The 27,319-nt window shown below is 40.0% G+C and overlaps 4 protein-coding genes across 12 annotated transcripts; 1 reads left to right on the top strand and 3 right to left on the bottom strand.

Moving 5' to 3' along the window:
• Positions 1 to 1,595: 1,595 nt before the first annotated feature.
• On the bottom strand, positions 1,596 to 3,997 carry smn1 (survival of motor neuron 1, telomeric). Its single transcript, XM_076997636.1, has 9 exons — positions 3,840 to 3,997; positions 3,413 to 3,484; positions 3,172 to 3,294; positions 2,883 to 3,080; positions 2,634 to 2,795; positions 2,234 to 2,302; positions 2,001 to 2,111; positions 1,816 to 1,890; positions 1,596 to 1,699 (listed from the first exon to the last, which is right to left on the bottom strand). Exons 1-8 carry the CDS (start codon positions 3,885 to 3,887, stop codon positions 1,837 to 1,839), a joined length of 837 nt encoding a protein of 278 aa, XP_076853751.1. The 5' UTR covers positions 3,888 to 3,997; the 3' UTR covers positions 1,596 to 1,699; positions 1,816 to 1,836.
• On the top strand, positions 3,986 to 5,366 carry hspb11 (heat shock protein, alpha-crystallin-related, b11). 2 transcript variants are annotated; one of them, XM_076997638.1, is made up of 5 exons: positions 3,986 to 4,198; positions 4,353 to 4,381; positions 4,696 to 4,764; positions 4,840 to 4,883; positions 4,958 to 5,366. In XM_076997638.1, exons 1-5 carry the CDS (start codon positions 4,107 to 4,109, stop codon positions 5,048 to 5,050), a joined length of 327 nt encoding a protein of 108 aa, XP_076853753.1. In that variant the 5' UTR covers positions 3,986 to 4,106; the 3' UTR covers positions 5,051 to 5,366. The 2 variants fall into 2 exon arrangements, with proteins under 2 accessions (XP_076853753.1, XP_076853752.1); XM_076997637.1 differs by having other exon boundaries at positions 3,987 to 4,198; positions 4,353 to 4,459.
• Positions 5,307 to 9,456, bottom strand: mccc2 (methylcrotonyl-CoA carboxylase subunit 2). Its single transcript, XM_076997634.1, has 17 exons — positions 9,221 to 9,456; positions 8,930 to 8,996; positions 8,678 to 8,762; positions 8,480 to 8,581; positions 8,225 to 8,352; positions 8,012 to 8,124; positions 7,772 to 7,885; positions 7,567 to 7,631; positions 7,345 to 7,444; positions 7,168 to 7,263; positions 6,987 to 7,059; positions 6,809 to 6,885; positions 6,615 to 6,681; positions 6,382 to 6,538; positions 6,168 to 6,282; positions 5,970 to 6,055; positions 5,307 to 5,699 (listed from the first exon to the last, which is right to left on the bottom strand). Exons 1-17 carry the CDS (start codon positions 9,344 to 9,346, stop codon positions 5,582 to 5,584), a joined length of 1,689 nt encoding a protein of 562 aa, XP_076853749.1. The 5' UTR covers positions 9,347 to 9,456; the 3' UTR covers positions 5,307 to 5,581.
• On the bottom strand, positions 9,350 to 26,851 carry bdp1 (BDP1 general transcription factor IIIB subunit). 8 transcript variants are annotated; one of them, XM_076997631.1, is made up of 44 exons: positions 26,699 to 26,851; positions 25,939 to 26,184; positions 25,187 to 25,775; positions 24,791 to 24,897; positions 24,536 to 24,592; positions 23,937 to 24,053; positions 23,720 to 23,853; positions 23,452 to 23,546; positions 23,231 to 23,285; positions 22,822 to 22,950; positions 22,431 to 22,700; positions 22,079 to 22,282; positions 21,650 to 21,811; positions 21,509 to 21,578; positions 21,265 to 21,409; positions 20,995 to 21,068; positions 20,588 to 20,864; positions 20,329 to 20,365; positions 19,954 to 20,246; positions 18,742 to 19,850; positions 18,517 to 18,665; positions 18,263 to 18,409; positions 18,003 to 18,138; positions 17,758 to 17,878; positions 17,602 to 17,641; positions 17,313 to 17,487; positions 16,977 to 17,190; positions 16,786 to 16,879; positions 15,949 to 16,174; positions 15,655 to 15,871; positions 15,442 to 15,544; positions 15,034 to 15,334; positions 14,819 to 14,948; positions 14,534 to 14,633; positions 13,469 to 13,670; positions 12,984 to 13,304; positions 12,687 to 12,899; positions 12,359 to 12,572; positions 12,083 to 12,218; positions 11,663 to 11,969; positions 11,498 to 11,567; positions 11,286 to 11,388; positions 10,687 to 11,075; positions 9,485 to 10,555 (listed from the first exon to the last, which is right to left on the bottom strand). In XM_076997631.1, exons 2-44 carry the CDS (start codon positions 26,178 to 26,180, stop codon positions 10,415 to 10,417), a joined length of 8,415 nt encoding a protein of 2,804 aa, XP_076853746.1. In that variant the 5' UTR covers positions 26,181 to 26,184; positions 26,699 to 26,851; the 3' UTR covers positions 9,485 to 10,414. The 8 variants fall into 8 exon arrangements, 7 of the variants coding, with proteins under 7 accessions (XP_076853748.1, XP_076853746.1, XP_076853747.1 ...); XM_076997627.1 differs by having other exon boundaries at positions 9,486 to 10,558; XM_076997630.1 differs by having other exon boundaries at positions 9,486 to 10,558; positions 12,083 to 12,215.
• Between the last annotated feature and the right edge of the window lie 468 nt (positions 26,852 to 27,319).

Below are 27,319 nucleotides of genomic sequence, written 5' to 3'. Positions count from 1 at the left end.
TGGTTTCATGCCTGTAACGATATTTCTTTGACATCTTCACCCTTTAATTTTTATTGCACCTCTTCTGACATTTTTCTTTCTTCAGAATTATTTCTTTACCATATTCTATGCGCATTTACTATTTATGACATTGCTATTTTATTGCTTATGTTCAGCATAAGACAACTATATCCTTTGGTTCTTTGAGTCAGAATTATTCTCAATATGTTGGTGCTCATAAGGTCATTGTTATAGTTAAGAGCCATTTGTTTGATTCTGGTAACAGAAGAGACCTTGGGCATCATGCATCCAGTCTGGTGAAGGAGACAGAGCCCTGGCAATCTGAAACACCTAACAGGTGGACAGCACCTTTCATACACAACAATGAGTCAAAGTACTTCATATAATAGAAAAAGCTAATTAGAGCCCAAGATCTATCGTCTTCCCGAGAAACAGAGTAAAAACATAAACTTAAAGAATTTAAGGAAATAGAGATGATGAGAAACAGAACATTTTAAATAAATAAAATGCTGAGAAGTTAAAATTATCCAAATGCATAATAAATAAATTAAGAATCAAATTAAATAAAATAATGAAAACAAGTGTTTTAAAAAGTCTGCTTAAAAGTTAAAAGTGCAATGCTACAGTCGAGGCACAATGTCACAGGAACAGAAAAATACAATATCTAACCTGAGCCAAAGAGGGAGGGTATTAAATCTGATTTAAAACATAGGGTTGGAGCTCTTCTCCCAACAGCTGCTTCCATTTACAAATGACATAGTAGCTAAATACTGCCTACGTTTTTACTTAAGGCAGGAATGATTAGTTCTTAATGACCCGAGTTCTGCCCAGCTCTGCAGCATATCAGATAAATATGCTAGTCCTACACCATTAAGCAATTTATACACCAGGAATAATACCTTGAAGTCAATTCTTCAGTTTACCGACAGCTGGTGTAAAGGCTTAAGAATAAGGATGATGTGTTTTCTTCTTTGCACCTAGTGAACTCTAGCAGCTGCATTTTGAATCAAGCATACATTGGCAGAGCTGTTACATAAATATTTTTCAGTCTCTGAAGCTATGAAAGGGCAGACATTTATAAAAGTCAGAGTAAAACACAGATGATTGGATTTTGCAAAACATATTTTGGGTGTTGTTCAGTGGTTTGATTTTCCCTGGTTGTTTCTGATGCCACATGATCTATCAATTTTGTTTAGTTTTTGCACTTTCAATAACAGCATGGAAAATGTGATTCCACTTCTGCAATCAAACAAATCATTTACTAAAAGAAACCACATATTGAGTATTATTAATGTGCAGTGCATGCCTATTTTCCATTATAACAATCGGCAGTGTGCAAATTGCATGCATATTGGCAGCTACAGAACTGAATGAGAACTGTACTCTTATTAAAACATAGCCCCTCCAACTGGAATAACTTTGCCTGTAGGTTTACATGTCTTGTGTAGCTATTATTAGAGTTGTATGTCTGCCTGTTAGGATGAGCAGAAGCATGATAAATAATCTGGCTCCAATAATGATAATATGGAAATTTCTGTTCAAACCAGCCCTAATCAACTTGTTACAGATCATAACAGGACCATGTGGACAAGAGATGAAAAAGAACATATTGTTTAATTAATTTACATACAAATAATACAAAACATGGAACAGACATACAGAATCTTCCACACTTGATGTTGCTGAAGTTCATTTTAACCTGTGGAAAACAAACAAGAAGTGAGGTCTGAAATCCTGAATGAAATAAAATCACGATGCAAAATGCTTACCAGCAATATCAATCTTGCAAAAATAAAGTAAAAAAGACATATTTACCAGACTAGGGTATTAACGATTTCATTTGTGGTGAGACTTCTTTGCTGCATTCTCTTTGCGCCCTTGTTTCAAACCCTATAAAATAGTACGTTGGAAAATTACAGAGGCACACAAATGACCAAATTTTAAATACTGAAATCACATGACTTTGGTTAGTGCAGCAAGTGCTGCCATGTGAGCCTTACTAGATAGTATCCTGTGTGGTAGCCACTCATGTACCAAGAGATGAGCATACTGCCTAAGGCGTCATCATCCTCCAGCATATCTGGACTCATTGGTGGTGGCGGCGGGATCATCTGAGTCACAAATAAATAACTGATTAGTAAACAAATGCTTTAACTATCTGTGGCAGTAATGTTGCAACATATGCCGTGTCCGACATTGCTGTTGGGGAACAGCGGAGCAAAGTGTCTCTCACCGGAGGGCCAGGTGGAATGAATGGGGGCCAGCCAGGGAAGACAGGTCCAGGGTCTCTTCTGCCATCAGACTAAGGACACAGAACACAACACTATGATTGTTGTCCAATGTGGAATATGAACTGGCTCAAAATGCTGCAAATGTTACACAAAATCCCAGTGCTACATGTCACGGTGACATAATGTTGTATGTTCTTATAAAGGACAGAGTTACACATTGCATAAACATGACTTTTACTTAACTCGACAAGGTTTGAGGCAAGTGTGTGATGATTTCAGCATGCAGTGTGCACAATGTTAATTGGCTTCCCCTCCCTGATTCCAACTGCAATTCGCTTAAGTGTGTTCCTGCAAATATTCCCAAAGGAGACGATAAACATCATTGTGGGTGTTGGAACGCACCATTCTAAAGTGATGCCCAGTAGGAGGGGCAGGAGGAAAGCCAGCCCCCCACATGGGAGGTCCCATTGGAGCTTTGCCTTTAGGTTTGTGTTTGTGTTGAGTAGACTGGTGTGGTGTTGATGCTTTATCACTCTCTTCTGTTGAAGACTCAACCTCTTTCACCTACAATTTGTACAGAGCACACTTAACATATGCGGTTGTGTATGTAAAAAAAAAAACAGACATATGATATCAATGGTTCACACATACATCTGCTGAATTTTTAGATTCTTCATCCAATTCTTCTATATCTATAAGGAGGTCACTCAGATTCTGTTCTTCTTCGTTACCATAGTCTGTGTAATTTACGATACATGTGCCCTTCTCCTGGTTGATTGAGGAAATAGTAGCAGCATACATGTTCCCATCCTCTGACCAAATTGCATGACAGGAATCCCCAACATTCCACTGTAAGAAACAAACATGATTAAAGGACTCATCTGTCTGTAAGACAAAGAAGACCAAGACACAGCACTAGAATGCATCAGGGTATAACTACCTCTCTGTCAGGGGACGCGTTACACCTCTTTCTGCTTTTGTTCTTTTTGTTATTCTTTCGTTTATTTCCAGGCTTCTCTTTTTTATTACTTGGTGCCATATCATCTTCTCCTTTCAAAGCGTTCTGTAAAAGAAAGAATAGACACTCCAGAGGATTGCCAATGTTATGGAAGAAAACCCAGGGTAAAAAGATACTCCAGCTTATTAATGACAGTTCTGACAGAAATGGATAAAAGTTTTACCTTGAACGACGCGACCGCTTTATCGTACGCTTTTATCAAGGCAGTGTCGTCCCATATGTCTGAATCATCACTCTAAAGAAAAGATAGCAGTAATAAAATAATGCTATTAAGTTTTAATTTAAGACGAGGCTCATTTTAATTGCTAGCTAGTAAACTTTTTAACAAAATAGACAGTTAGGGAATTCGCGACTTTCTTGGATACTAGTAGACAATGCAAGAATATAACCATATATACATAGGTATCTTATAAGTGTACTTCTTGATTTTCTTCTAAAGTCCTTCATTTAACTACATCTAGTAGTCCTTTAGCTAACCTAGCTAGCTTAGTTACCCTAGCCACTCAAACGAAATTAAATGCTACTAATAAGTCAAGTAAGCTAGCTAAATGTAACTTGTGCATTCCCTAAGTACACTTTATGTCGCATACCTGCCCAGTTCCGCGACGAAATACAACATCTCCTGTTCCATTAGCCATGAAAAGTTTAACACACAAACACGCGCTAGTTCAACCGATTAGTCGCCAAACGCACAGCGAGCCGACGAGACGTCAAAAGATGACGTCCAAGCGATGACGTATAAAACACGCGACAGATTTCACTCAGCCCGGCTGCTTGGCAACGCTCGCGCTTCGCTTCGCTTCGTCGGGCAATCGATTTAATCGACCATTTTTTGTTAGCTCGCAAAAATATATACAATGATAAATACTGCGCTAAACTCATTTGGTGCCCAGGTTGTTTTGGCTACCTCCAGCGACGAAAACCATCCTCCAGAAAACATCATCGACGGGTGAGAGTTGCTAGGAATATACCTGGTCTACGACTTTAACGTGAACTATCGTTGGTTATCGTCGACTAACTAGATATTCGGTCTGTTCGTGTCGAACAGGAGTCAGTCCCTGTTGTCTCCCCAGTTTTCAGTGTCCCGTGTGTTTCCTCCGCAGAATAACGGAAACCTTCTGGCTGTCCACGGGTATGTTTCCTCAGGAGTTCATCATTCGATTTCCAGATAATATGAAAATATCACTTATCTCCATGCACAGTTTTAACAGTAAGTAAAAAAACCTTGCCGCTAAAAACTTTAAAAGTTCCTTTTGGCGAGAAGCACCGTTCACTGCATGTATACATCTTGTAATGCAACGAATAGCCTATATCTTATGGCTTTATGCCTCTCTATTACAGTGCAATTGATATCTATTGCAGTGCACTACTATACTTTAGCATGGCTGGTTGCATTTATATAACTTTCTAATGTCAACACTAACACAGCCTAACATTTTCTTGCAGTAAAACGGCTAAGAATAGAGAAAAGCACATTAGAAGAGGCCGATAAATTTGAGGTCATAGCAGAAAAAGGTATGCAAACACACATCAGTATTGTAACCATCTCTTACAATATTAAAAATAAAAGTTACGTATTTTTTGTTTCAGAGTTTGAGCATACGGAGAGCAGTCTACAAACGAATGATATCTCAGTAAGTCTTTTTTTGTTTTGCTTTACAGTAAAGCTGAACTATACAAAAACCATTCAAGCCGGTTTTTTTTGCAGGTTGACGGCTCCCATGCGACACACTTGCGGTTTCTCATTCTGTCTGGATATGATCATTTTGTGTCGGTGCACAAAGTAGGACTACAGGCATAAAAAAGTTTTAGAATGGTCATCCGAAATCTTAACAGATATGTAAATATTGAAAACACTGCTTATTTTCATAAAGTTCAATTACGTTTTGTACTACATAAAGTATGTTTTAGAACAAAAAAAGTATTTATTTTATTATTTACAGAGTTCATTTTCAGCAGCCGATGGCTAATCACAAGGTTCCATTTTTCAAGAAAATCTGATTTTGTAGTTCAGCAAGCCCCCCACCCACACACACAATTTTAATACCGGCTATAAATACGTTTTAGGTTCTGATTTATTTATACAGAAGGACTCAAGTACAATGTTTTCAACAGAACAGACTTGGGCATTCTTTATTGCCATTTTATTTTAAAGTGATTTCCAAAATGATCAAAAACCTAAAACTAGTTTAAATCATTTTACAATTTGACAAACGGGCTACAGACAAAAATAGTCACTTTGTATAGGGTATTGGATTAGTGTTCCATCAGTCTGTTTGCCAAAATAAAATGACCTAAACCCCAAGATGTGGCAAAATGGTACTATGTAGCTTCACATTCTGAAGACGCCAAAGCGAGTCTTCTGGGTAGGGGCGTTGAGAGCAGCGCTCAGGCTCAGACCCAAGACGAGGCGTGTGTCAGCAGGGTCGATGATGCCATCATCCCACAACCTGATTCAGGAAAACAGACAAGAGAATCATTTCCAGACACTGGGAATATACTCATGAAGTGAAACGGCACAATACATTTCATAAAGTAAAGCAATGTGCTATGATTAATTTTGAGCTGCATTTCTTAGAGCAGCATATTTCAAAACAGAAGACTGTAAAAGCCTTCAAAATAAGGCTTAATGAGTGATGTGACAAGAGGCTAAATATGGGTAACTATGCAGTCATTAACCGACAAACATTCAACTCCACAGACTCTATTTCAGTGGTTACCTGGCACTAGAGTAATAGGGGCTCCCCTCCTCCTCAAAGCGTCTGATAATGGGCTCCTTCATAGCTGCTTCCTGTTCTTCTGTGAACTACAGTAACACTAGTGTCAGTAAAATGTTACACAAAAAGAAAGCTTTTCAAAAAAAAAACTAAATACAAAGCACCTTTCATGCAGCTGGGAGTGGAGAGGCTCATCCTTACCTCTTTCCCTTCCCTGGCCTTCTGGTCTTTTGTAATAGTGGCCAGCACATTTGCTGCTTGTTCTCCTCCCATCACGGAGATGCGCGAGTTAGGCCACATGTAAAGGAATCGGGGACTACAAAGAGCCACAGGCCAAATCAATACAAAACAAAGGTTACCCAAGATGTCAAGTGGGTCAAGTCAACAATTCCTAGTGCTAATGAGCAGGAAGCACCTGTATGCCCTGCCACACATGCCGTAGTTCCCGGCCCCGTAGGACCCGCCGATGATGACTGTGATCTTTGGAACGTTGGCGCAGGCCACGGCAGTCACCATCTTCGCCCCGTCTTTAGCGATGCCACCGGCCTCGTACTCTCTCCCCACCATGAACCCTGAGACAGACAGAGCGCACATTTTTAGATATGTAACAGACGCGTGACTACAAACATCTTGTTCCCGACTACCTACCTGTGATGTTCTGAAGGAAGATCAGGGGGATGTTTCTTTGACAGCACAGCTCAATAAAATGAGCTCCCTGAGAAATGAGAGGGGTTCCAAAATTATAACAAGTCATATTGCTACAAAGTGAACGTGTTAATGTTGTATAGCTTATTGAGAAAGCTTTCAGTCTCTTTCTGTCAAATAAACAACGCAACACTCACTTTCTTTGCCGATTCCGAAAAGAGGACTCCATTATTGCCAATGATTCCGACTGGGTATCCAAATATCCGTGAGAAACCTGGACAGAAGCAAAGGCAAAAAATATGAGCAACACCACTGAAATGTAATGGCTAATATATAATGGATATATATAATATAAATATATAAAAGGTCACATACCTGTTACCAGTGTGTCTCCATAGTAGGCCTTGAATTCATCAAATTTACTACCATCAGCAATACGGGCAATTACCTGTAATTAATTTTCTTTGTTAAATTGATGCCTGAAGGTTAATTGGTAATAATATTTAATACATTTCCTGAAATAGTCCAAATACAAAGACCAAATAGAAGACAGTACCTCTTTTATGTCAAAATTTCGTTTCAAGTTGTCTCCCACAATGCCATACAGCTCATCTGCTGGGAACAAAGGAGCCTCTGGAGGTTCTACAGTAACCTGGAAACATGCAAACAAAAGGATTGGTGTCCACTCCCAGAACATCTAAAAGAGGACAGGATACACTGGCAATACACTCACATCTAATTTCTTAGTGTAGTTCAGATTCCGCACGGTTTTTCTTGCCAGGTGAAGAGCATGATGGTCATCTAAGGCGTAGTGGTCAGTAACCCCAGACTTTCTGTAGGGAAAGAGAGTTCATTCTGAATGAACTTAAAAAGACAGATTTGACAGACAGATTTGAGAGAGAAAAAAAAACTTTTATAATTTAATTAGAACAGAGCTAAAATATATAAAGTCAACCTGCAGTGTAGGTCAGCACCACCAAGATCTTCAGCAGAGACCTCCTCACCTGTGGCAGCTTTTACCTAACATGCATGCGCACACCACATAGCAAGGCCTAGTTAGAGAGCGGCCTGCATTTAAATAATTCTACAACTCACTAAGAATATAATACTGCTCCTCAAAACTAGTGTATTTAAACTCTTCCCTCCATACTTCAACATACCAGTGGAGGTCCACCAAGAAAAATGGTCCCTTGTTTGCGCACAATGATACTCTCATCAGCCATAGCAGGAACATATGCGCCCCCTGCAGTACAAGAGCCCATCACTACAGCGATCTGGAACACACCGGCAGTCGATCAGTTTGGTATCCATTTATGGAGATGATCACCTGTGCAGAAAGCTCAGGAATAGCTCAGGTGTGCTATGATATGGAAAATGCTTCAGTGTTTTGCTTGGAGTACCTGTGCGATGCCCTCTGAGGACAGACGGGCCTGGTTGAAGAAGATACGTCCAAAGTGATCTCTATCAGGAAACACATTGGCTTGCCTGGGCAGGTTAGCACCTCCAGAGTCCACTGTAGATAAAATATAATAGATGATTAGGGTGTGAGGACCCAAACACAGATTTCATACTGATGAATAAGTTATATATACATACATACATGTCTAACTCACCCAGGTATATGCATGGCAAGTGGTTCTGTTGTGCTATCTCCTGAGCACGCAGGTGCTTCTTTACAGTAACAGGGTAATAGGTGCCCCCTTTGACAGTGGCATCATTTGCAACGATGACACATTCCACCCTGTAATTAGTGGACATACAGGAAGAATTGTTTAATAAAATCAAATGGTGAGGTGGACGTATTGTACTGTTATGATTATGTGGAACAGAGGAGAGCTACATGCGCACAGACTGTAACTCGTCCTTACCCAGACACCCTGCCAATGCCAGTGATGATGCCCCCAGCAGGAACCTCTTCATTACCATACAGTTCATAAGCAGCAAACTGGGAGAACTCCAAAAAGGGTGAGCTGCAAATAAAAAAAGTGCATGTTTAAAACGATGAAATACAGACAAATAAAATTTATTTTTGTGTTCAATGTGATCTAATATTTTCCGCTGTTCACCCTGGGTCTAACAGCCTGTCAATACGTTCCCGAGGCAAAAGCTTTCCTCTGGATGTGTGCAGCTTCCTCGCCTTCTCTCCTCCACCTGTTTAAAGAAAATTACTGTCAACATACCGTTAACGCTGTAGCTCATGGCTAAGGTCAGAGTCAAGAAGGCCGGTCACATTAAAAACGCATCGGCCATTCAGACACCAAGTGTTCAAGGATGCTGGTTCGCTCATGGACTTCATGAAAATGCAGTGGCGTGCTCACCAAGCTTGATCTTCTCCGCCCTGTCCTTCAGCTCCGTGACCAGTGCTTGCATGCGTTCATAGTTCTCCTATCGTGACAACAAAGTTGTTACCCAGCTAACGCAGTTAGCACTATGCTTTCAACAAATAAAGCTCCCGTCTCAGACATCAAACTACATTAAACATGAAAACGAGAATACTACCCACGTAGGACACCAAGAGCAAGAATTGCCAAGGACTTTAACCGTCATTCACGGCTGGGTTGCTGTAGTCGTGTTTCCACTACAACCCGAGGCTTCACTCGTCGGCCTACCTGATAAACCGACGACTGGACGTCCGGCTGCGATCCTAACGTCGCCACTTTATCCGCATGATAAAGCCTCGTTATTGCACTCCGGCTACGAATGAACAAGACGGCTGGTCTCAGAGTTTGCATCATGGTTTTTACTAGGAAGATTGCGTCATAACAGCAGCTTACAAAGGGAGAAAAGACGTGAACAGGCCGTCTCTCCGCTTGCACGTTAGTACTGATGCTCCTCCTCCACCACCAACCCCTGCGAATGGACACCGTGTTAAAAGGCACAACCCTCGTATTAATTACTGTACAAGGCTATCATAATTAAGTGAGCTGCTAAATGCTCTAATGTACAGCAACGTACATATTAATATTACAGCATGTGTGCTTCCTGAATATTGTACCCATACGCTACTTGTTACACTACAGGATCACATTAATAAAAAATGCATTTCTATTAGTTATAGACCAACCATACATTCAAGCATCATGGATATCTAGTGTCCAATGCTTAAGAATTTTTTTAGACACAATTAGCACACAATATACTTTAAAAGTGCAGATGCCACTCGATTTAAACAAGTTTAAATTAGTTTCACACAACCAAGCTTTTTTGAAACTTGTAATTGTATTTTTGTTGTTAAGGATGAATCCCTCACCCAAATCAGCAGGACAAATCTGCTGGTATTGACAAACACCCTCACAGATAAGTCAGCAGGAAATGAATATCTTAATATTAAATAACAGGGACATATACAGACATCGTTTAATCACAAATAATAAATAAAGGCAACAAGGAATGCACCTCAAATAAGAATAAGATACAAAATTACTTAATCATCACCAAAATGAGAACTTTTGCTCGAAGGAAAAAAAAGCAACTGGCTCAGTAACAATCAATCATACCCAAAATAACTATTATGCATTTTAAGCATTATAATCCATAGAAATGTCTTAGTGCAAGAGTAAAATTTGGCATTTATAGTTTTACTAATACTACCATAAGGCAACAGTAAGATTGGGCTAAAACTGATTATCTTTATTTTGTTACATTGCATTTAGCTAAATCAAGCCCCAAAATAGTATTGCACCATAGTAACTCCTAATATAAGAAAGAGTACCCTTAGAGTAACAAGTGCTTGTTGATCTCTGAGGGGCAACAATACAGCAGCAATAAAGACCCAGCCTAGAATCTTTGGGTAGGTAAAGAAGTCAATCTGTATCCTCTATTTCAGTGAAGATGTCATGAATGAAGAATTGAGAAACTGTGGATGGTTCATCTTCAGTGACCTCACTGGAAATTGTAGAGGTGGGAGAGCAACCTTGTGGAGATGGAACACCACGGGATGTCATCTGCTAAAGATTTAAACAAAGAAAATATGCATGAACATTTGAAAGTTTGTGATTAACAGTACAAGACAATTCATGTCAAGGTCATGCTGTGGCATAGACCAAGTCTGACCTTCATCAACCATAATATTTACCTGGGGAGGAGTCATAGGTTGGTATGTGCTGGTTGAAACTTTGGCTGGAGAGAAAACAGGAGTACAGGAGGAGGAGGAAGAAGTTTCACCTCTCTGTACATCTACACGAGAGAGAATGACCCTTGGCGAGAGTGCTGTTGACTTAGGCAACCATGAATCACTTGGCAGCAATAAGCTTTCTGTACACTCGTTTATTTTTTCTGTTATGGTTGTATCGGACAAATCTGGTGTCTGCTGCTTTGTTGATTCTTCCTTTATTTTTGCTGCCCGAGCACGTTGGGGTCTAGGTGATGGGAACTGAGTTGGCGGTGGTCGACTAGTTTTTGAGGAGGCATCTTCATCTTTAGCACAGGTCCTTTTGAGCAGTCTGGGCTTCACCTGTAGATTAGCTTTTGAGAAACCAGAGGGAGCATTACATAAACTGTTTACCAGACTGATGGGAAGAGATCTTTGCCCTATATTTAATACAACAAGCCAAGATTGCACAACTTTGATGTTCGAGGGGTAGTCCTGGACGGTGCTTTTCCAGTGCCATTAACCCTTGCTTATGAAATAGAATAAAAAAAAAAAAACAAATCAGAAGGCTGCCTGTGCCTCACCTCGACGTCTGTCAGGCAATTTCTTCACACATGATCCTGATGGCCCCTCACTGGACTCCTTGTTATCTTTTGATAATGTGGGAACATCTCCTGATGTTTCCATCTACAGGAGACATACAGAATCATCTGTTTAATGTTGCAAATTGTTGCATTTTGAAAATAAGTGAGCTGTTAAAACATACTTCACATCTTTCATTACAGACACTACTCACTTCAGCAATGGGAGGAACACTCTCACAAGCCATCACAGCCTCCTTCAAGTCTGGAGTCTGCACTGAGGAACTTAAATGATAATGGTACAGCCAGTGACAAACAGAAGCATCACATGTTTTACCATTAACTCTTACCCTTCACATAATAGTAAAATGGTTTCTTACCATGACGTTGCATCAACACTAAATTTGGTGCTCTGGTGCCCAACTTCAACACCTTTACTTTTATTCGAGTCCAACAGCACACCTTCTTTGGCTTTAAAGCTCGACTTAATTTCTGATTTTTTAGATGGACTGTCTGCTTTCAGCTCTGTCTCAGGTTGAATGGACATTTTCTTTGTCCAAGCAGTTATGGGTAGCTGATACATCCTTGAAGATTGGTTTAAATTCCGTTTTTTAAAATCAGGTGGATTGGGGTTGGAGGATTCATTTTTCTTGCTCTGTTGTTTTGCAAATGGAAGCTGTAGATTGACTTGAGTGAAACCAAAGAAAATACAAATCAAAATTTACCTTCACATTGCATCACAACAAAGCAGCATGTGAAAACATGTAAAGCATTTCATTCCACTGTGTATTTTTTTTTACCTTTCATTCTTGCAGGACTGCTTCTCTCCACTAATACTGAGGGCTCCTCTAATATTCTTTTTTCCATTTTTGAGGTCTCCTCTAAATCATCTGACTGAGTACTGGCAGGGCTAGAAATTGCTGCCTTTTTTAACTGCTGCAGCAATTAAGAAACATTGTAAATGGATAGAATTTGGCTGTTTCTTCAGAAAATTCATTCAAAAATGTGCTTTTTGACATAAAATGAGAAAAATGAACCAGTTAATGATAAATCAAACAAAAAAAGACAAAATCTACCTTGCTTGTCTCTGTCTTGTCTGGTCTCTCTTGAAGTCTAGTTAAGTGGTCTTCATTTGTGTGAGGGAAACTCTTGAGCCACACAGTAAAGTCACTGCTTACATTTTCTTCCATCTCTTCAGAAACAGGCACCAAGATATCAGCCAAGGCCATGTGAAAAACACAGTTCTCTTCTGGCCCAGTCTCTTCAGAGTCCATGAACAGAGAGTCAGTACTATAAAATGAAACGCAGAAAGAGCCACAGAAATCAGTAGTTTCAGTAATCATAATAAGTAGTCATAAAAACAACAAGACATCATACAATTAAATCAGAATGGCAATGGTCTACCATGTAGTCTTTGCACTTGGCTTGGCTTCATGTTCTTGTGAGCACACTTCATGAGATGTGACAGAGTTATCCTTGTCCTCTAAGATTAACTCCATATTAGGATTATATGAGGTAGCTGCTATTCCGACTTTGGTTACTCTCTCATTGGATCCTTGCTCAGGAGGTTCAAAAAAGGCTTTTGGAGGCCTTTGCTGCTGGATTTGGGCATCTAAACTACCAGACAAAACCAATAAAGCAATGATCGGCAAGCCATGTCTAAAAGGAACTGGCTTGTTAAAAATATAATTTTTTACTTACCATTTTGAAATCCTCACTGTACATGGCATGATCTCATGTTTTTTCCTTAACTCCTCTTCCAGGTGCCCCAGGTCTGATCTATCTGTTGCTTCTGAAACCAGTTCTACTTCAGGGCCATACAGAATATCTGCTTTTTCCAGTTTTGTGGAAGGATCACAAGAACGTTTGTTGTGAGGAACCATGGTAGGATCAGATGTTGCAGAGGCAGCTTGCGTCATAATTGGCTGGCTCTGCTCCGTTATGTGCCGAGCTGTTTTTGAGTAATTTTTAGAAACACCCTCACATTCTTCCTCAGGCTCATTTATGTCCACAGAGCCAGAACTTCAGGACAAAAATAATCAAGCAACCATTAGTGCGAGTATCAGTTGGTCTTAAAGCAGATTTAGGTTTTGCCAATCTTATTCCTTGAGGTCATAATTACAATTAATAGCTTGATGTCATGGTTTGGTTGCAAATTAGCTCCTTTATGAGCCAATGGATCTTACCTTTCTTTGTCCTGTGAAGTTGAATCTATATCGTGTTTAATTGCAGCATCATCTGGTAGGAGCTTGGTTACAGTCTCACTTGGCCCATGTATGTCTGATTGCAAAGATGATGCCTGGATGGTTGGAACCAGTTCTGACTGACTGGCGTTATGCTGAGCCACTGTTTTTTTTACAAGACATTTACGCTTCATTTGCAGCTTGCCTTATAATACAAGTAAAATATTGAAGGGAAAAATATAATTCACAATTAGTTATTTTAAAATTGATTGTTATCATCAGAGTTCATATACCTTTTCCCAAGGTAAAATTTAAGTCATTTTCTAGCACTTTCAAGGCCCATTTTCAATTTTTTCTGGCACGTTACAACTGTAGTAAAATGACATATTTATACGAATACACATATACTCAAAATGATCAATCTACTTATCACATTAAAAGACATGCTACTGTGTTTGGTAATAGCAGAAGGATGTGTTTTAAGACAGCTAGCAAGCTTAATATATGCTAGCTTGTTTAGGATTCTAACCAAACTAGCATATATTTAATGAACGTTTGTTTTTAAATGCCATCTTGTTCTTAACATCTTCACCTTCTCTCAAATTTCACACTGGAATTATGAGGCAGTACATTTCTCATGCTGTTACCACACAGCCTCGTATAGACTTCCATTTGTGTGACCAATACTCCTATTAAAGTGTTCATACAGGACAGTTCCAACAAGGATCCGGCCCACCTCGGCTGCAGCCCAGGCTTTCAAATACAGCTACTAGCTATCGGTTATCATCATATGTGAATAAGCTTTTTGTGCCAGATCTTTTAAGTGTACAATGGTATGGTCCATCCTAGAGGGGTTTTTCTTTTTGTAATGCAACACAAGCAAAATACTCAGTCAAATATCTATTCATTGTGAAACTAAATAGTTACAATTTCAGGCATTTTCAAGTACTCTAGCCAAAATTTCAGCACATTTCAAACCTGGAAAATGCTATGTTAAAATTCAAGGACTTTCAAGGATTTCAAGCACGAACCCTGTATTGTACATGAAAACAATCACCAAGTTCCCACCTTTCCTAACAGGCATTCTTATTTCTTGGGAAGCCAATATTCTGTCAACTGACTTCTTATGAGATTCTTCTAGACTTGGAATGCCTGACAGCTTTTCCTCCTGTGGAAGAATTCTTTCATTAATTTGCATGAAATGTAATTCTACTTATTATTATTATTATTATTATTAATAATAATAAAAATAATAAAACTATATACATATATGAAACATTGGTAGTTTTTTCAGTAAACCGAGCGCTTTGATTTTCTTCATGGGTTTCTTCTCTTGGGTGAATAACTACTTACAGGTGTTGTCCCCTCTACAGTGATTTCTTGCATCACTTTAGACGTGGATTTAAATACATCAGCTGTTCCCACATTAGAAACACCTGCATAATGTTTATCCTCTTCGATGTCCTTGTATTGTGGGTCAAGACTAAAAGATACAATCACCATGGTAATAACAATCATGAAGCATGTTACTAAATAATTAATAATTCCCGTTACAAGCAGTCTTATACCTCCTTGAGAGACTAACAGTACACGGTGTAATCCGGTGCTTTTTTTGCACGACGTTTCCTTGAGGGGGATCAGATACGAATTGTCTTCCAATTTCTTCCAATTTGGGCGCATGTAAGAGACTTTCAGTTTCAGGTCTTGTTATAATAGGACTGGAATCCTTCTTTGCCTGAGGTACCATGGCGTTCAGTGATGGCACACTGGCCTGTGAAAGGATTTGGTGATCCTCCTCCATGACAGGCTGAGCAGTTTTCATTCTGTCATTTATAACTGATGAATTATCTATTTTAGGTTGTAGTTTTCCTTTGACAGAAATGAGAAAATTATGCCATCACTGCTTTGATTCAACAAGAACATAGAAAATAGTGAAATAAGAAGTCAGTACAAATGTATCAATTTAGACTGTCTACCTTTCCTTTTGGCAGGTGCCTTATTCACCTCTGAAGTGTGCTTTTGCTTGAAATCGTCCATTACACTCAGCAATGGATCGGACACAGCTGTAGGATGTTTTTCCTGTAGCACATATTAGTACACAGCAGTCAGTAGTTCACTGTATATCACAAGCAAACACAGTATGCAAGTATGTGCAAACTATGAAAGTTTTTTAATCTGTGAACTTGCACCTTTTGTAGCTCTTCAGAAGGATTCTCTTGTGTCTTTGCAAGAACAGCTGAAGAGCAGCCTTCTCCATGGAGGATGATTTCTTCAGGATTTGTACTCTCCATGATTTCAATATCTTCCATCTCTTCTGAGACAGGCACCAAGACATCAGCTAATACAGTGTGAGAAACACCTTCACATTGTTGAGTCTCCATTGAGTCCTGGGGTGATGATTTAACACTAAAAGACAAAGGCAATCGTAAAGGTTCATATTGATGTAATGAGCGCAATACAAATAAAGCATTCAGATTTCTTACCATTTTGTAAATCTAATCGCCAATGGTGTACTCTGATTCTTTGGTTTCAAGTCTTCAAGCTCTGAGCTCTCTTCGCACAGGGACTGTGGTTCTTTATTGGGAACAGACAAGATATCTTCTGCTTCCCATTTTGCAGAAAGCTCTTTAGACTTGTTTTTTGCTTGAAGTGTCGTGGTTTGCAGAATTGCTTGTTGCATGCCTTGTTGATCAGGGTTCACAACAGGCTCTGGTTTTCAGGAGTCAAGTTGTGTGTTAGTAACTAAGAAGATTCAACAATTCAAGTACTGTGAAACAATCAGGATATGAATTTTAACAAGAAAAGTTTTCTGAATCCTGTTTTTACTGAGGAAATGAAAAACTGGGGTCAGACAAAATATTTTAGAAATGGTAGACAAGTTTGGAAGGAAGTGCCTTATCCTTTAATCTGGCATTATGGTCCAGAAGCTTAGACATGAGAAATAACAACCATCTTAGCATTGCTGGGAAAAAGACTGGAATGCCACAAAAATTGGCTTACTGATTTTTTTAAAATAGCTGTTTGAATTTAATTTTAATAGAATTTGAATTGAATCCATCTGTACCACCAATTAAGGTCTCAATATCTACTAGGAACATTCATAAAATGATGAAATATGTGAATTTCACCAACTGTTTTAGAATTAAGCAGTTATATGTAGTCCCCCCACCTCAACCAGAATGATGGTGATAAGGACATGCACTACTGGTCACTAGTCACTCAAGTATTACAACATGCTAACTGACATCACCAGAATTTCAATATTCACACAACAGTACATTACAGGAAATGTAAAGAAACTTCTTCAGGATTTGACTTACCGGGTGCTGCTTTTTCTTCCAATACAGACGATATATTGGATGTGTCTTGTGAGTAAGTAGCCAACGGCGTGGGAATATCTGTAAGCTGTGTTTCCTGTCGAACCATTTAAAATGACACACAGACATACTTATATTAGGCGTAACTTGTGCACACATGAGATTTGAAAAAACAAAACATACTTTCAACATACTTTGATGGCCTCTGTGGATAAGCTCCCTTCTCTTTCTGGAAGACTATCTGGAGTCTCTTCACTGAACCCAGCACTTTTCTCCTGTGTGGTTGGTAGGTCCAGTGTGAAATTTTCCAAATCTTTAGTAACTGTTCCCAAAGGTTCAGATGACTCATTTTGTGTTCCCACACACTCTTTTTCAGTCTCTCCAATGTTTATAGGCAGACAGGTACTTCTACAAAATCAAGCCAAAGAAATTTGTATTAAGTTATTGTATATAATATGCTTTGGCTCAAGACAATACAAGTAGCTATTTTATTACTTAATTATAAACTATACTAAAGAAGCAAGTGTTACCTGGGACAGTCTGATGTAGATGATAAAATGGAAGTCATTGGTGGAGACTGGACCTCAGCTGGGTGGAGGTCAGACATCATCGCAGAGTCATTACTACCCAAGGTCAAATCTGCTTGGGTGACAGGAATCTCGTACAGAGTCAAGATGAAGGTGGGTTCCTCATCACTTTGGCCATCTGAGTGAAGACGTTGGCAATTGGAAACGAGAGAAAAAGCAATTATAAATCACCATTTTAAACCCACCTTACCACATTAATTTGGGCCTCATTAGCCGTAGTAAACAGGCTCACCTCCAGCTGAATGTATAAGCTTTGCAGGGGCACAAACATCCTTAAAAAAATAACACTGCTATAAATATTGGTTCTCTATTTCAAGAGCCAGTCTTCACTGCATTTTGTAAAGTTTACTTGGTCTAAACTGAAGCACGTTTCTAGTGTCTTACTTACCTCATATGTTTCAGCCATCTGTCCTGTTATTTCTTGCTCTGTAGTCAGTGAGGGAAGAGGCCAAACATATGGAGCATCCATCTTCTGAAGATCTTTTGCTACAGACTGGCAGGCTGGTGTCCTACGGGGGCATTAAAAGAGCCTATAGAAAGTCTCTTGGTTTTATTTTGTTGATCTAAATGACCGATTTCTAATATATTAACAGTTTATATAAACAGATTGGCTAATGAGGACTTGGTGCATACGGGTCCACATCATAACTGCTGCCGGTATGGTGTGAAGTGCGCTGTGGGACTGGAGCACAGACTTCACTCAGTGTTACTGTAGTGCTCTTCTGCTCCTGCTCCACTACTGCTGCACATGACCCACTAGGAACTGGTACTATGAGCAAGAAGATAAAAAACCATACCACGACAAACATACGATAAAGGAATCATTCAGGAAAGTCCAGAGAGACTTTAAATTTGAGGTTGAGAGATGAAGTAAGACATTGATATTTGGGAACCTTTTACTGGTTTAGATTCTGTATTATCCACAGAACTTGACGGATGGGGCCTCTTCTTTTTGGAGATGCTCTCCTTGCTGAAATCATCCAGCTCACACTGCTGGTCACTAGCAGGACTCTGAAGAAAAAGCTCCTCAGAAGAGACAGCTGAAGTAACAAGACAAAAATAAACAAACAAACAAACAATCCTGATGATTATTACAACACTACAAGTGCAATGTTTGTGTCAGAACATGTGGCTACATGAATCTTACTTTTATTAGCCTCTCTGCATTTTTGTTTTGGTGAACAATGTAGGATTCTGGAGGCCAAATTCAGGTTTGGTTTAGGTTTCAGGAACCTGCTTCTCCTCTTTAGGGTGACACCATGTTCAGAAGAAACCGATGTACCAGAAGATTTTGTGCTGCCAATAAGATAAGAAATCGTTAGGATAAAACATTAGACATTTACTATTGAGATTTAAATTTTTAAATACATACCTGGGTGGACCATCATGTATCTTCTCTTCTTTGATTATTGTTGTAGTTGCATCTGACCCCTCTGGCATCTGCTTTATTTTTGGGTCTAGCAATTCAGACTCCTGGGATCCCTCCTTAATTTTTGGGATCTCCAGTGATCTTTTCAGGACTTCGCTAGGTTCTAGGTGAGACCCTTGCAATGTCTCTGTGAATTTGGGGATTATTAATACAGATCCCTCTGTAATTTCTGGTGTTACATCTCCAGACATCTGTGAGACTTCAGATTCAACCTTAATTTCCACTATTGTCACTACAGACTCCTGTGACCCCTCAATGACTTCACATTGAGGGGTTTCTACCAATGACCTTTGTGAATCCTCTTTGATTGCAGTGGTTATTTCTTCAGATGCCTGTAATCCCTCCATAATTTCTGGTGTAGGCCCTACAATCTCCTGTGATTTCTCTGAGATTTTTGCAGCTTTTAGCAATGACCCTTCTGAAACCTCTTTGATTTCACTTATCTTTTGAGACCTCAGAAATCCCTCCATAATTTCTGTTGTTGGCACTACAGCCTCCTGTAATTTCTCATCAGGTTCTTGTACTGAGCAGTCTCTGATTTCTGGGCCCATTAACAGAGAAGCCTGTGATCCCTCCTTAATTTCTGGTGTTGCCACTTCCACCTCTTTCTGAGAAGTCAACATGACAGACCCCTGGGTATTTTCTTGTAGTGTCACAACAGACTCCTGCGATCCTTCCAAGACATCATCAGGTTCTAAAGGAGACTCTTTCATGTCCTCTTTGGTTTCTGGGGTTATTGAAACAGACTTCTGTGGTCTGTCCCCAGTTTCTGTTGCTGCTACTACAGGCTCCTGTGATCTTTCAGAGACTCCAGAGGGTGACAGCTCAGACCCTCGCACCAGTGCCAACACAGATGTCTTGTTTGCCTCTGTGAAATCTTGTGTTGCTGAAGAAGTGCCAAATGTCTCAGACTCGGGCATCAAAATAGCTGTTATTTTATGGATCCCAAGTGCATTAGGTTTTGTGCAGGCAAGATCCTCAGAAGCTATACTTGTATACTTACTGTCTGCACTTAAGGTGGTAGAAAAGTGTCTTGTGCTTGAGAGATCAGCCTGACCCAAAAAAATTAAGTGGTATATGTAAAGTGAATTAGAAACTACTTTTCTTGGTTATTGTTTAGGTGAATACAAATGAAACCCAATCATCTCTGCTTACCAATGAAGACTCCATCATCTCCAGGTCTTCCCAGTGACTCTCAAGAACAGCACTCTGTGGATCTTCTGGAGGTCCTTCAACTACACACTCATCCTGACTTGCTTCAGCATTCTCTTCCATAAGGTTGCTGATTTGAAAGGAGAGTTCTGTGTTGAGTGACAAATCCAGAGGACTCATTGGTGGCGATGACGATGGTGATGGCTGTTCTGCAGCTGTTTGCTCCCGAACACTGACGATCATGTCTACTTCTTCACGAGATAACATCACCAATGGCCTTCTTTGAAACATGGGACCTTTAGTTGGGAATTATTTTTTTATGAGGAGAATAAGAATGACCACACAAAAATTCACGTGTTTATACTGAGCAGAACTTACTGTCTAAAGCATGCACGCACGAGTAGTCCTTCGGCTTCTGAAAGACAACAAATACTGGTCAGCTATTACACAAAAACAACTTTTGGTGCTTATATGTATTAATCTACTGCACTGCAGAGCTCACTTACAAAGCCAGCATATCTGAACCAGTTAGTCAAGATCTATAGTATTGCTTGCATCATTAGAGCCAGCACTGCTGAACTCAATAGGACAGGTCTCCAGGGCCAGGCAATGCTGATCCGGCCCTTATTTATTTTACCTCATCCAAAGTGTTATCGATGTCCGAGTCTTCCGAATCCTGAGTCTGCTCTGCTGGGTTCTCCTTATTTTCTGCAGCAAGATCATGCTCGGAGTCCTCATGGTCCACCATTAATATTCTTCTCCTCTTCTGCCTACCAAGAGTCAGATTGCGCTTTGCGCTTTCTGCTCTTTGCATCCTCATCTGTTCGCTAGAGGAACTCGTACTAGCCAGACAAGCTGGTGCATCCACAGGAACCTCAGATTCTTTACTTTGGACCTTAGAAGGGCAATTTTCCCTGTAATATTTGCATAGGAAAATGATACAGATCAGTAAAGTGTGTGTGTGTGTGTGTGTGGGGGGGGGGGGGGGGGGACTGAACAAAGCTAAACAAAAACAAAAATTAAGCATTAATAAATGTTATTGACCTTGGGGGAGTCCGTTCCATCACAACCTCTGGTTCTTTCTGGAGATGTTCCTTCTCTACTGGCCCAATTCCTGCCTAAATGAATTACAAAAATTTGTAATGACTTAAAAATTGTTTCTGACCGTGATCCATTGCTAATGTTGATTATGGAGTAATGTTCTCCTCCATTGTACTGAATAAATTAAGTCAAGCAAAGACTACAGCACTCCATCTTGTTCTTGACCTCACCAATATTCACCCTTACAGTGGATTTATTCTCATACTGACTCACTTGAATCTCATCTAGCTCAGTAGCTTCAGGTTCAATGCTTCTCTTGCGTCTTCTGGTGCTCAGGTTTGGCTTGGGCTTCTGAGCACTCCTGACAGACTTCTGTTGAGGTACATCCACAGCTTTAGCTGTGACGAGAGAATCATTCCTGTCCAGACACAGAATAAGAAGTGATTCATTTCTAAAGGAAGAATAGCTGGATGTCTGGATAAAACACTCTGGGAGTCTTAAAAAAAAAAACCATTACTTATCAGCCTCTGAAGGCCCTGTTGTTGAAGCATCTCCATTTTCAGGTTTAGTTTCCTCATTTCCTTTGCCTGAAGAGAAAATAGTGAAATGAAAGATCTCAACATAAATGATCTCCATTAAAACAGTATCAAGTTCTTACCTTTCAGTGTCCCTCTTTTTGTACTTTTTTTCCCTTTGGTAGATTCAGCTGTTTTCAGGTCACATTTGCTGGAGCGTTTACACTTCTTTGTAATGGCCACAGATTGATCTTCAGCTGCGATGCTGCTTTCATTAGCATTATTGGACTCATGATCATCGTTATCTACAGTTCATTTAAAAGACAAACACTTAATACACATTCTTCTTTTCTGGCCTTTTTGGAGCAGACCAAAAAAGTGAACACTGAGCAACCATGTTGAGCACTCATTCAAAACATTGGCTATGGCCGACAGCTGAGCTTCCTCAGGAGAACAAACATGAGATCTACAGTATTAATTAGCTAGTAAATGCTGAATGTCAGCAAATGTTAATGAGGTAGTAAGTGTTAAATATCAGCAAATGTCAACTCAAATCAAATGTTAACCAGAACCTTTGAGTGACTTTCTGCGGCGACTGCCCTTTCTTCCTTTGGCTAGATTCACAGCCTCGCCCTCCTCAGCTCCCTTTCTCGAGGTTTTGCGCTTCTTTTTTGACGCAGAAGTATTTGAGTCAAGCTCGTCTTCATTTGCAGTGTCATCCTTCAAGTTGAAAAGGCCACTGTCGCCTTCCGCATCGGTGTGCGGTGAGGTAGTCCCTGAAATATCAAACAATACTTTTATAGATTTGTGCATTTCATATACATTTTCACGTTACAGTTCTTTCACAGCAGACATACAACACCTATTTTAATGCACAGATAAATCATAAAACACCAAGGGCACATCCGACACCTAAAAACTTACCTTCTGGTGTCTTTATGCTACGTGTCCTTTTTTTCTTTTTGACTCGCTCCTTGGTTAAGTCCTCTTTGCCGTTTGCCTCATTACGGCACCTCGTCCTTTTTCGCTTCCTTGTAGCAGGGTCAAGATCCATTTCATTAACATTGGAGAGGTTTTCATTCTCCTTTTCAGCATGGACATGCCCATCATCCTCCATGTCCAAGCCTCGAGCTTCCACATCATCATCACCACCACTAAAGAGTTCTTCACAGACAGACTTTTTTGCTCTTTTACCTGATGGTTCATATTGGAAATGTGTAAAAATGTAACTCATGTTACTTCACAAAAACATTAGAAGCTTTTACCTTCTGGTTCCATCATTACTTACGTCTCTGGGCAAACCTTGAAGTCTCACCTCTGGCTTTGCCTGATGTTCTGGACTGGGTCATTACTAACTTGACAGATGCTCCTTTTTCCTTGTCTTTGGCCAAAACCCTCTCCAGCAAAAAGCCAAAGAAGTCCCTGTCATACGGTCGCTTGTTTTCTTGAGGGGGAAGGGTCACCACAGACAACAGCAGCACCAACTTTAGTGTTAGCACTGTGTCTTTGTCTTGTGAGTCAGGCACGTACAGTAATATTTTATTGTTTTATTTGTCTATACTGTAATACATGGTAACAGCTATACAGTATGAGCATATATGAAAATTCAATATTTAGGAATTCTGAATATTCCTGAATATTTATTTTGAATAAATAACTAATATATTTATTAGACTTTATCCTACAGAAAGTCTTATCCAGAATATATATATAAAAACACTCACTGAAAGCTTTATCAATTCTCCATGCACTCGACTTCTCCTCTCTTTTAAATTTGTTCTGTAATCATGTCAAATAACATTGTGAATGTATTAAGCCATCCAGAATAAAACATTAGTTTATTACGAAGATAAAAAACAAAAACAAAAACCCTATTGCATTATTATTGTTAACTGCACAGTTAACTACCAATGAAAATGATAGCATTAGAAACAAAAATAAGCACCTTAATCTCTAAACGGCTGCGGTGTGGTAACAGCTGTCCAATTAGAGAGAAATCTGTGCCAACCATGCTGATGGCCAGGAAAAACATGTCTGTCTCTGAAACAGACACACCCAATAAACTTGAGCATGACCAATAACGGTGCACATTACATTATTTGAACTACAAGCAGCACTTGAATTGAATGAACAGGTGATGTATTTCTCAGTAAACACTGAACAGACATGAATTAAATGTCCTGAAAAGGCTGAAGGCAGCCGTGCACCGTTACCTCTAACTGACCAGCTTTTCGTGTAGTTCACATTTCTGAAGCTTGTGTAGGTAGTGGTAGAGCCTCGTTCAAACAGGGGATTCGAGTTCTCGATCACTGCAGTATTAGAGGTCCTCTGAATTCGCACTGTCAAACTAAAAACACTGAACAGGTGAGGGTGCTTCTCTTTGGAACAACACATTCCTGATCCAGGAACACCACAGATGTGTAACACCACCTGTCTTCATCCAGAATGATGGAGCCATCCTCTGCCACCCTGACCTTTGGCATCAACATTCCCTCGTTCTCAGACTCCGCCTCTTCCTCATCCGTCTCCTGGGTTTTCCCTGGCAGCCTGAAAAAAAAATTGGTGATTTGCCCAGGAGTTGGCTTACGAATTCTTGCATACTGAACAGAAATGTGGCATCATCTAATTCCCAGAAAAACAGTCACTTCTCAGGCACTTTATATTTTAACCCATTTGTGAAGGCGTGCATGATTGTTATTTTTAAAATGAAAAACCTTCTCTTCCAAATTAATACCTTTCACTTTACCACCAGGCCATAACACATTATTTTTCAGTGAATATTCTTGATAGTATGATGTCACGGACGAGAAGTCTTGATTGTAACAGAGTTCTACGTCATAGACATTGCAAGTCAACATGAGTCAAGGCTAATTTTTTGAGTAGCACAATACTCTAGTGCTCTATTTATTTGAATGCAGCAACATCTCTATTGTGGTCTAAAGGCCTTTAGATATGTTGAACATGGGAGATGACAAACTACAAGAGCAGTGGCTAAATTGTGGAGAAAAAAGGTTCTGAAGTAAAGTTACTTTGGTGATGGTGGAACAATAACCTCTGCTTGGTCCTCCTCATTCACCACAGAAGACCTGTTACAGTTCAGACAGACCAGAGAGTACATGTATGGCCCAAAAGCATTCATACACAAAGTCAAACATACACAAAGACATTTCTTTCATGAATCAACAGTGTTTTCTCAATGAACAATGTATATATGCTTTAAAGAAGTATGTTTTGAGATATAATTCATCATTTTTGTTGGCTGTCAAAGGAAAAAATACCCTTACTTCATAGGGCTGGTGTCGGGCAGGTAGTAGATCAGGTCTCTCATTGTCATCTTACTGTGGTCCACGGCAGTATAGACTTGTTTTTGTCTAACTGTTTTCTTGGTCCTCTAAACATGAAAGAAAAAAAATTGTAAATGTCCCACGTATAAATAAAGCACTTGCTGCTAGCCCACAGATACTTAGACTGGTTATTATTAATCCACTGCTCTTTTCTCTACAAAATGCTGTCTTCAGAGTGCTGAAAAAGTACAGGTTTAAGTACTTCATCAATGCCTTTGCAACATAAAAGTGTTTTATGATTTGTTTTGTGAGACACTGTTTAAATGAAGAAATAAGGTCAGCGTTTTTGATAACAGTGGACAGGACAACAGGATAAGAGACCAATCAGACATTCACCTCTAGATCTTTCCTCCGTTCAATCTTCATGAGCTCTTTCAGCTTGAGGGCTCTCAAGATCCTGTCCTTGTCCGTCTCCTTAAGAGAACCTGGCTTATTAACGGAGGTGGATTTTACAGATGCTGAGGGCACACTGGACACCTGTGTAGAGCACTCATGGTCTCCTGGCTCCTGTGGAGGTTTCTGAGGCACGAGATCGGGTGGTACAGATGATGGGGAGTCCTCCACCGTCTTCTCATCACAAGCAGAAGGCTTCCCAAGGTCAGATGTGGAAGGCACAGATGAGGACGACGCCGGGCGTGATGCGGACAGCTGCACTGCTGTTTCTCTGGGCGATGTGGAGTGAGGTACACCAGAGTCAGAGAGATTGTCAGAGTTCATTGAGCCCAAAGATATAATCTCAGGAGTGGAATCAAGGCCAGGTCCATCTTGGTGTAGCGTCAATGCTGCCAAGCTAGGTGTTCCGACAGATGGTCGAGGTGCAGGAGTGACCCGTGGCCTGGAGAGTTTTGGAGTGGCTGAGAGCCTCATTCTTCTCTGAGGAACTGCAGCAGGAGTGATACAGCCACTAGAGGGCGCTCCATTATGTCTATGTTAAATTCAGAGCAAAGAAAATTTGTATTCAAAGTTTTTATTTTATTAAACAACTTCTGCAACACCAATGGAGGATACGGGATTATAGTAATCGCATAACAGTACAAGCTAAACCGTAATTACCAGAGATGCAATACATTTACACATATAATACATACTGTTTAGCTGAAGACTTCTCCAAAGGTGACTGGGGGTCATTTTTAACACTTAATGCTTCAGCCTTCTCTTCAATAGGTGGGTTGACCTGGTGAGGGGGTGAAGGTACGGCCGCTTTTTCAGCTTTGACCGTTGACAGGGTGGCGTCAGCATCTGCCGCCCCATGTGGCCTCTGCTCTCCTGCTAAACCACTTCGACTTCCAGGCCTGAAATTTGGCTTAACGTTGATTCGTGCTCTCCGCATAATTCTGCAAAAGTCAGAAAAACAAACAGCAAAGTTTATTTCCCCCTCAAACACATTCACGTCACCAAACTTTTTTTCTTTGCAAGTGATAAATAGTGAATATATATACTGATGACCTCAACGCAATCACATGCGATGCCAATATATTACCAGAAGAATCAAAACACTCATTTATCATCATTATTAAAAACCCACTGCAGAATTGGCACGTGGGTACAAACACAGCGTCCCCTACGGCTGACAGAGGTACTAACCTGTCAAAATTTACGGGCTACCTGAATTTAGGAGAATGTAGCTATGAGAAATAAGGACAACAAAATGAGATGGCAGCTGCAATGAAAATATTTTGAAGAAAGTCTAGACTAAGCTTCATCCAGTGCCAGAACTAATTAGTTAACTAATAACTAATGATAACTAATTTTGCCAGTCACTAGGGTCACTGGCGCCGTGATTACATGCTTCTGAACGGATAAAATGGTAATGAATGTAAATAGACATATAGAATAGACATGACTCACTTGACTACAAACCGCTCGTCAGCGCTAGGTGATTTTAATGGCTAAATAATAGAGTCTGCACAGGCTAACATTTGCGCAGTCATTCTTCTAGAGAGCTAGCTAGCATTCATTAACGCAACACCGGTGGGTTTGCGATTTTAAGAACCACGCTGGTGTAAAGCATCGTCTGTGGAACTGCACAGACGAGGATTGTGGGAAATGTAGTACCAGACTGCTCCTTTCATCAATGTTGCCCAGTCAAAAAAAACCTCATTTCCCATAAACGGCCATATGCGACTAGTTCAACGATTCAGCAAAAATTGATTTGCAGCACGTGCACCCGCTGTCAACATGATTCATGTGCTGCGTTCCTCAAAAACGATGCTGCCATTAACAACAATTAAAGTTAGAGGAATAAATCTGTGCAAACATAATTAGTTCAGTAAATAGCTTTGTATACATTTTTTTTTCTTTTGAATAAAATTGCTACACTTAATAATATTAATTCTTTTATCCTCGGCCTGCACCTACCATGCACGGCTTTGGGTGACATTGACCGTGTAACCCTCATCTGCCAAGCTGCTGCCACAAAGCCAATGGAGTAGATCTGTTGACTAACATCACCTACCTCTAGCATGAGGG

Source organism: Brachyhypopomus gauderio, chromosome 3 (genome assembly GCF_052324685.1).
Source record: "Brachyhypopomus gauderio isolate BG-103 chromosome 3, BGAUD_0.2, whole genome shotgun sequence".
Lineage (NCBI taxonomy): Eukaryota > Metazoa > Chordata > Actinopteri > Gymnotiformes > Hypopomidae > Brachyhypopomus > Brachyhypopomus gauderio.
This window is presented reverse-complemented; position numbering and strand designations above follow the sequence as displayed.

What these genes read in the sequence shown, in the direction of transcription:
- smn1 (XM_076997636.1), bottom strand. Translation starts at nt 3,887, where the DNA reads ATGGCTAATGGAACAGGAGATGTTGTATTTCGTCGCGGAACTGGGCAG. An exon ending in AATCTAAAAATTCAGCAGAT is followed by an intron (nt 2,796 to 2,882) that starts GTATGTGTGAAC and finishes TACAAATTGTAG; the next exon opens with GTGAAAGAGGTTGAGTCTTC. An exon ending in TCATTCCACCTGGCCCTCCG is followed by an intron (nt 2,112 to 2,233) that starts GTGAGAGACACT and finishes TTTGTGACTCAG; the next exon opens with ATGATCCCGCCGCCACCACC.
- hspb11 (XM_076997637.1), top strand. Translation starts at nt 4,107, where the DNA reads ATGATAAATACTGCGCTAAACTCATTTGGTGCCCAGGTTGTTTTGGCT. An exon ending in TGAGGTCATAGCAGAAAAAG is followed by an intron (nt 4,765 to 4,839) that starts GTATGCAAACAC and finishes TTTTTGTTTCAG; the next exon opens with AGTTTGAGCATACGGAGAGC. An exon ending in TACAAACGAATGATATCTCA is followed by an intron (nt 4,884 to 4,957) that starts GTAAGTCTTTTT and finishes TTTTTTTTGCAG; the next exon opens with GTTGACGGCTCCCATGCGAC.
- mccc2 (XM_076997634.1), bottom strand. Translation starts at nt 9,346, where the DNA reads ATGATGCAAACTCTGAGACCAGCCGTCTTGTTCATTCGTAGCCGGAGT. An exon ending in ACTACACTAAGAAATTAGAT is followed by an intron (nt 7,264 to 7,344) that starts GTGAGTGTATTG and finishes GCATGTTTCCAG; the next exon opens with GTTACTGTAGAACCTCCAGA. An exon ending in TGGAGACACACTGGTAACAG is followed by an intron (nt 6,886 to 6,986) that starts GTATGTGACCTT and finishes GCTTCTGTCCAG; the next exon opens with GTTTCTCACGGATATTTGGA.
- bdp1 (XM_076997627.1), bottom strand. Translation starts at nt 26,180, where the DNA reads ATGCGGAGAGCACGAATCAACGTTAAGCCAAATTTCAGGCCTGGAAGT. An exon ending in CCGCAGAAAGTCACTCAAAG is followed by an intron (nt 21,812 to 22,078) that starts GTTCTGGTTAAC and finishes AATGAACTGTAG; the next exon opens with ATAACGATGATCATGAGTCC. An exon ending in CTGAGCTAGATGAGATTCAA is followed by an intron (nt 21,069 to 21,264) that starts GTGAGTCAGTAT and finishes TAATTCATTTAG; the next exon opens with GCAGGAATTGGGCCAGTAGA.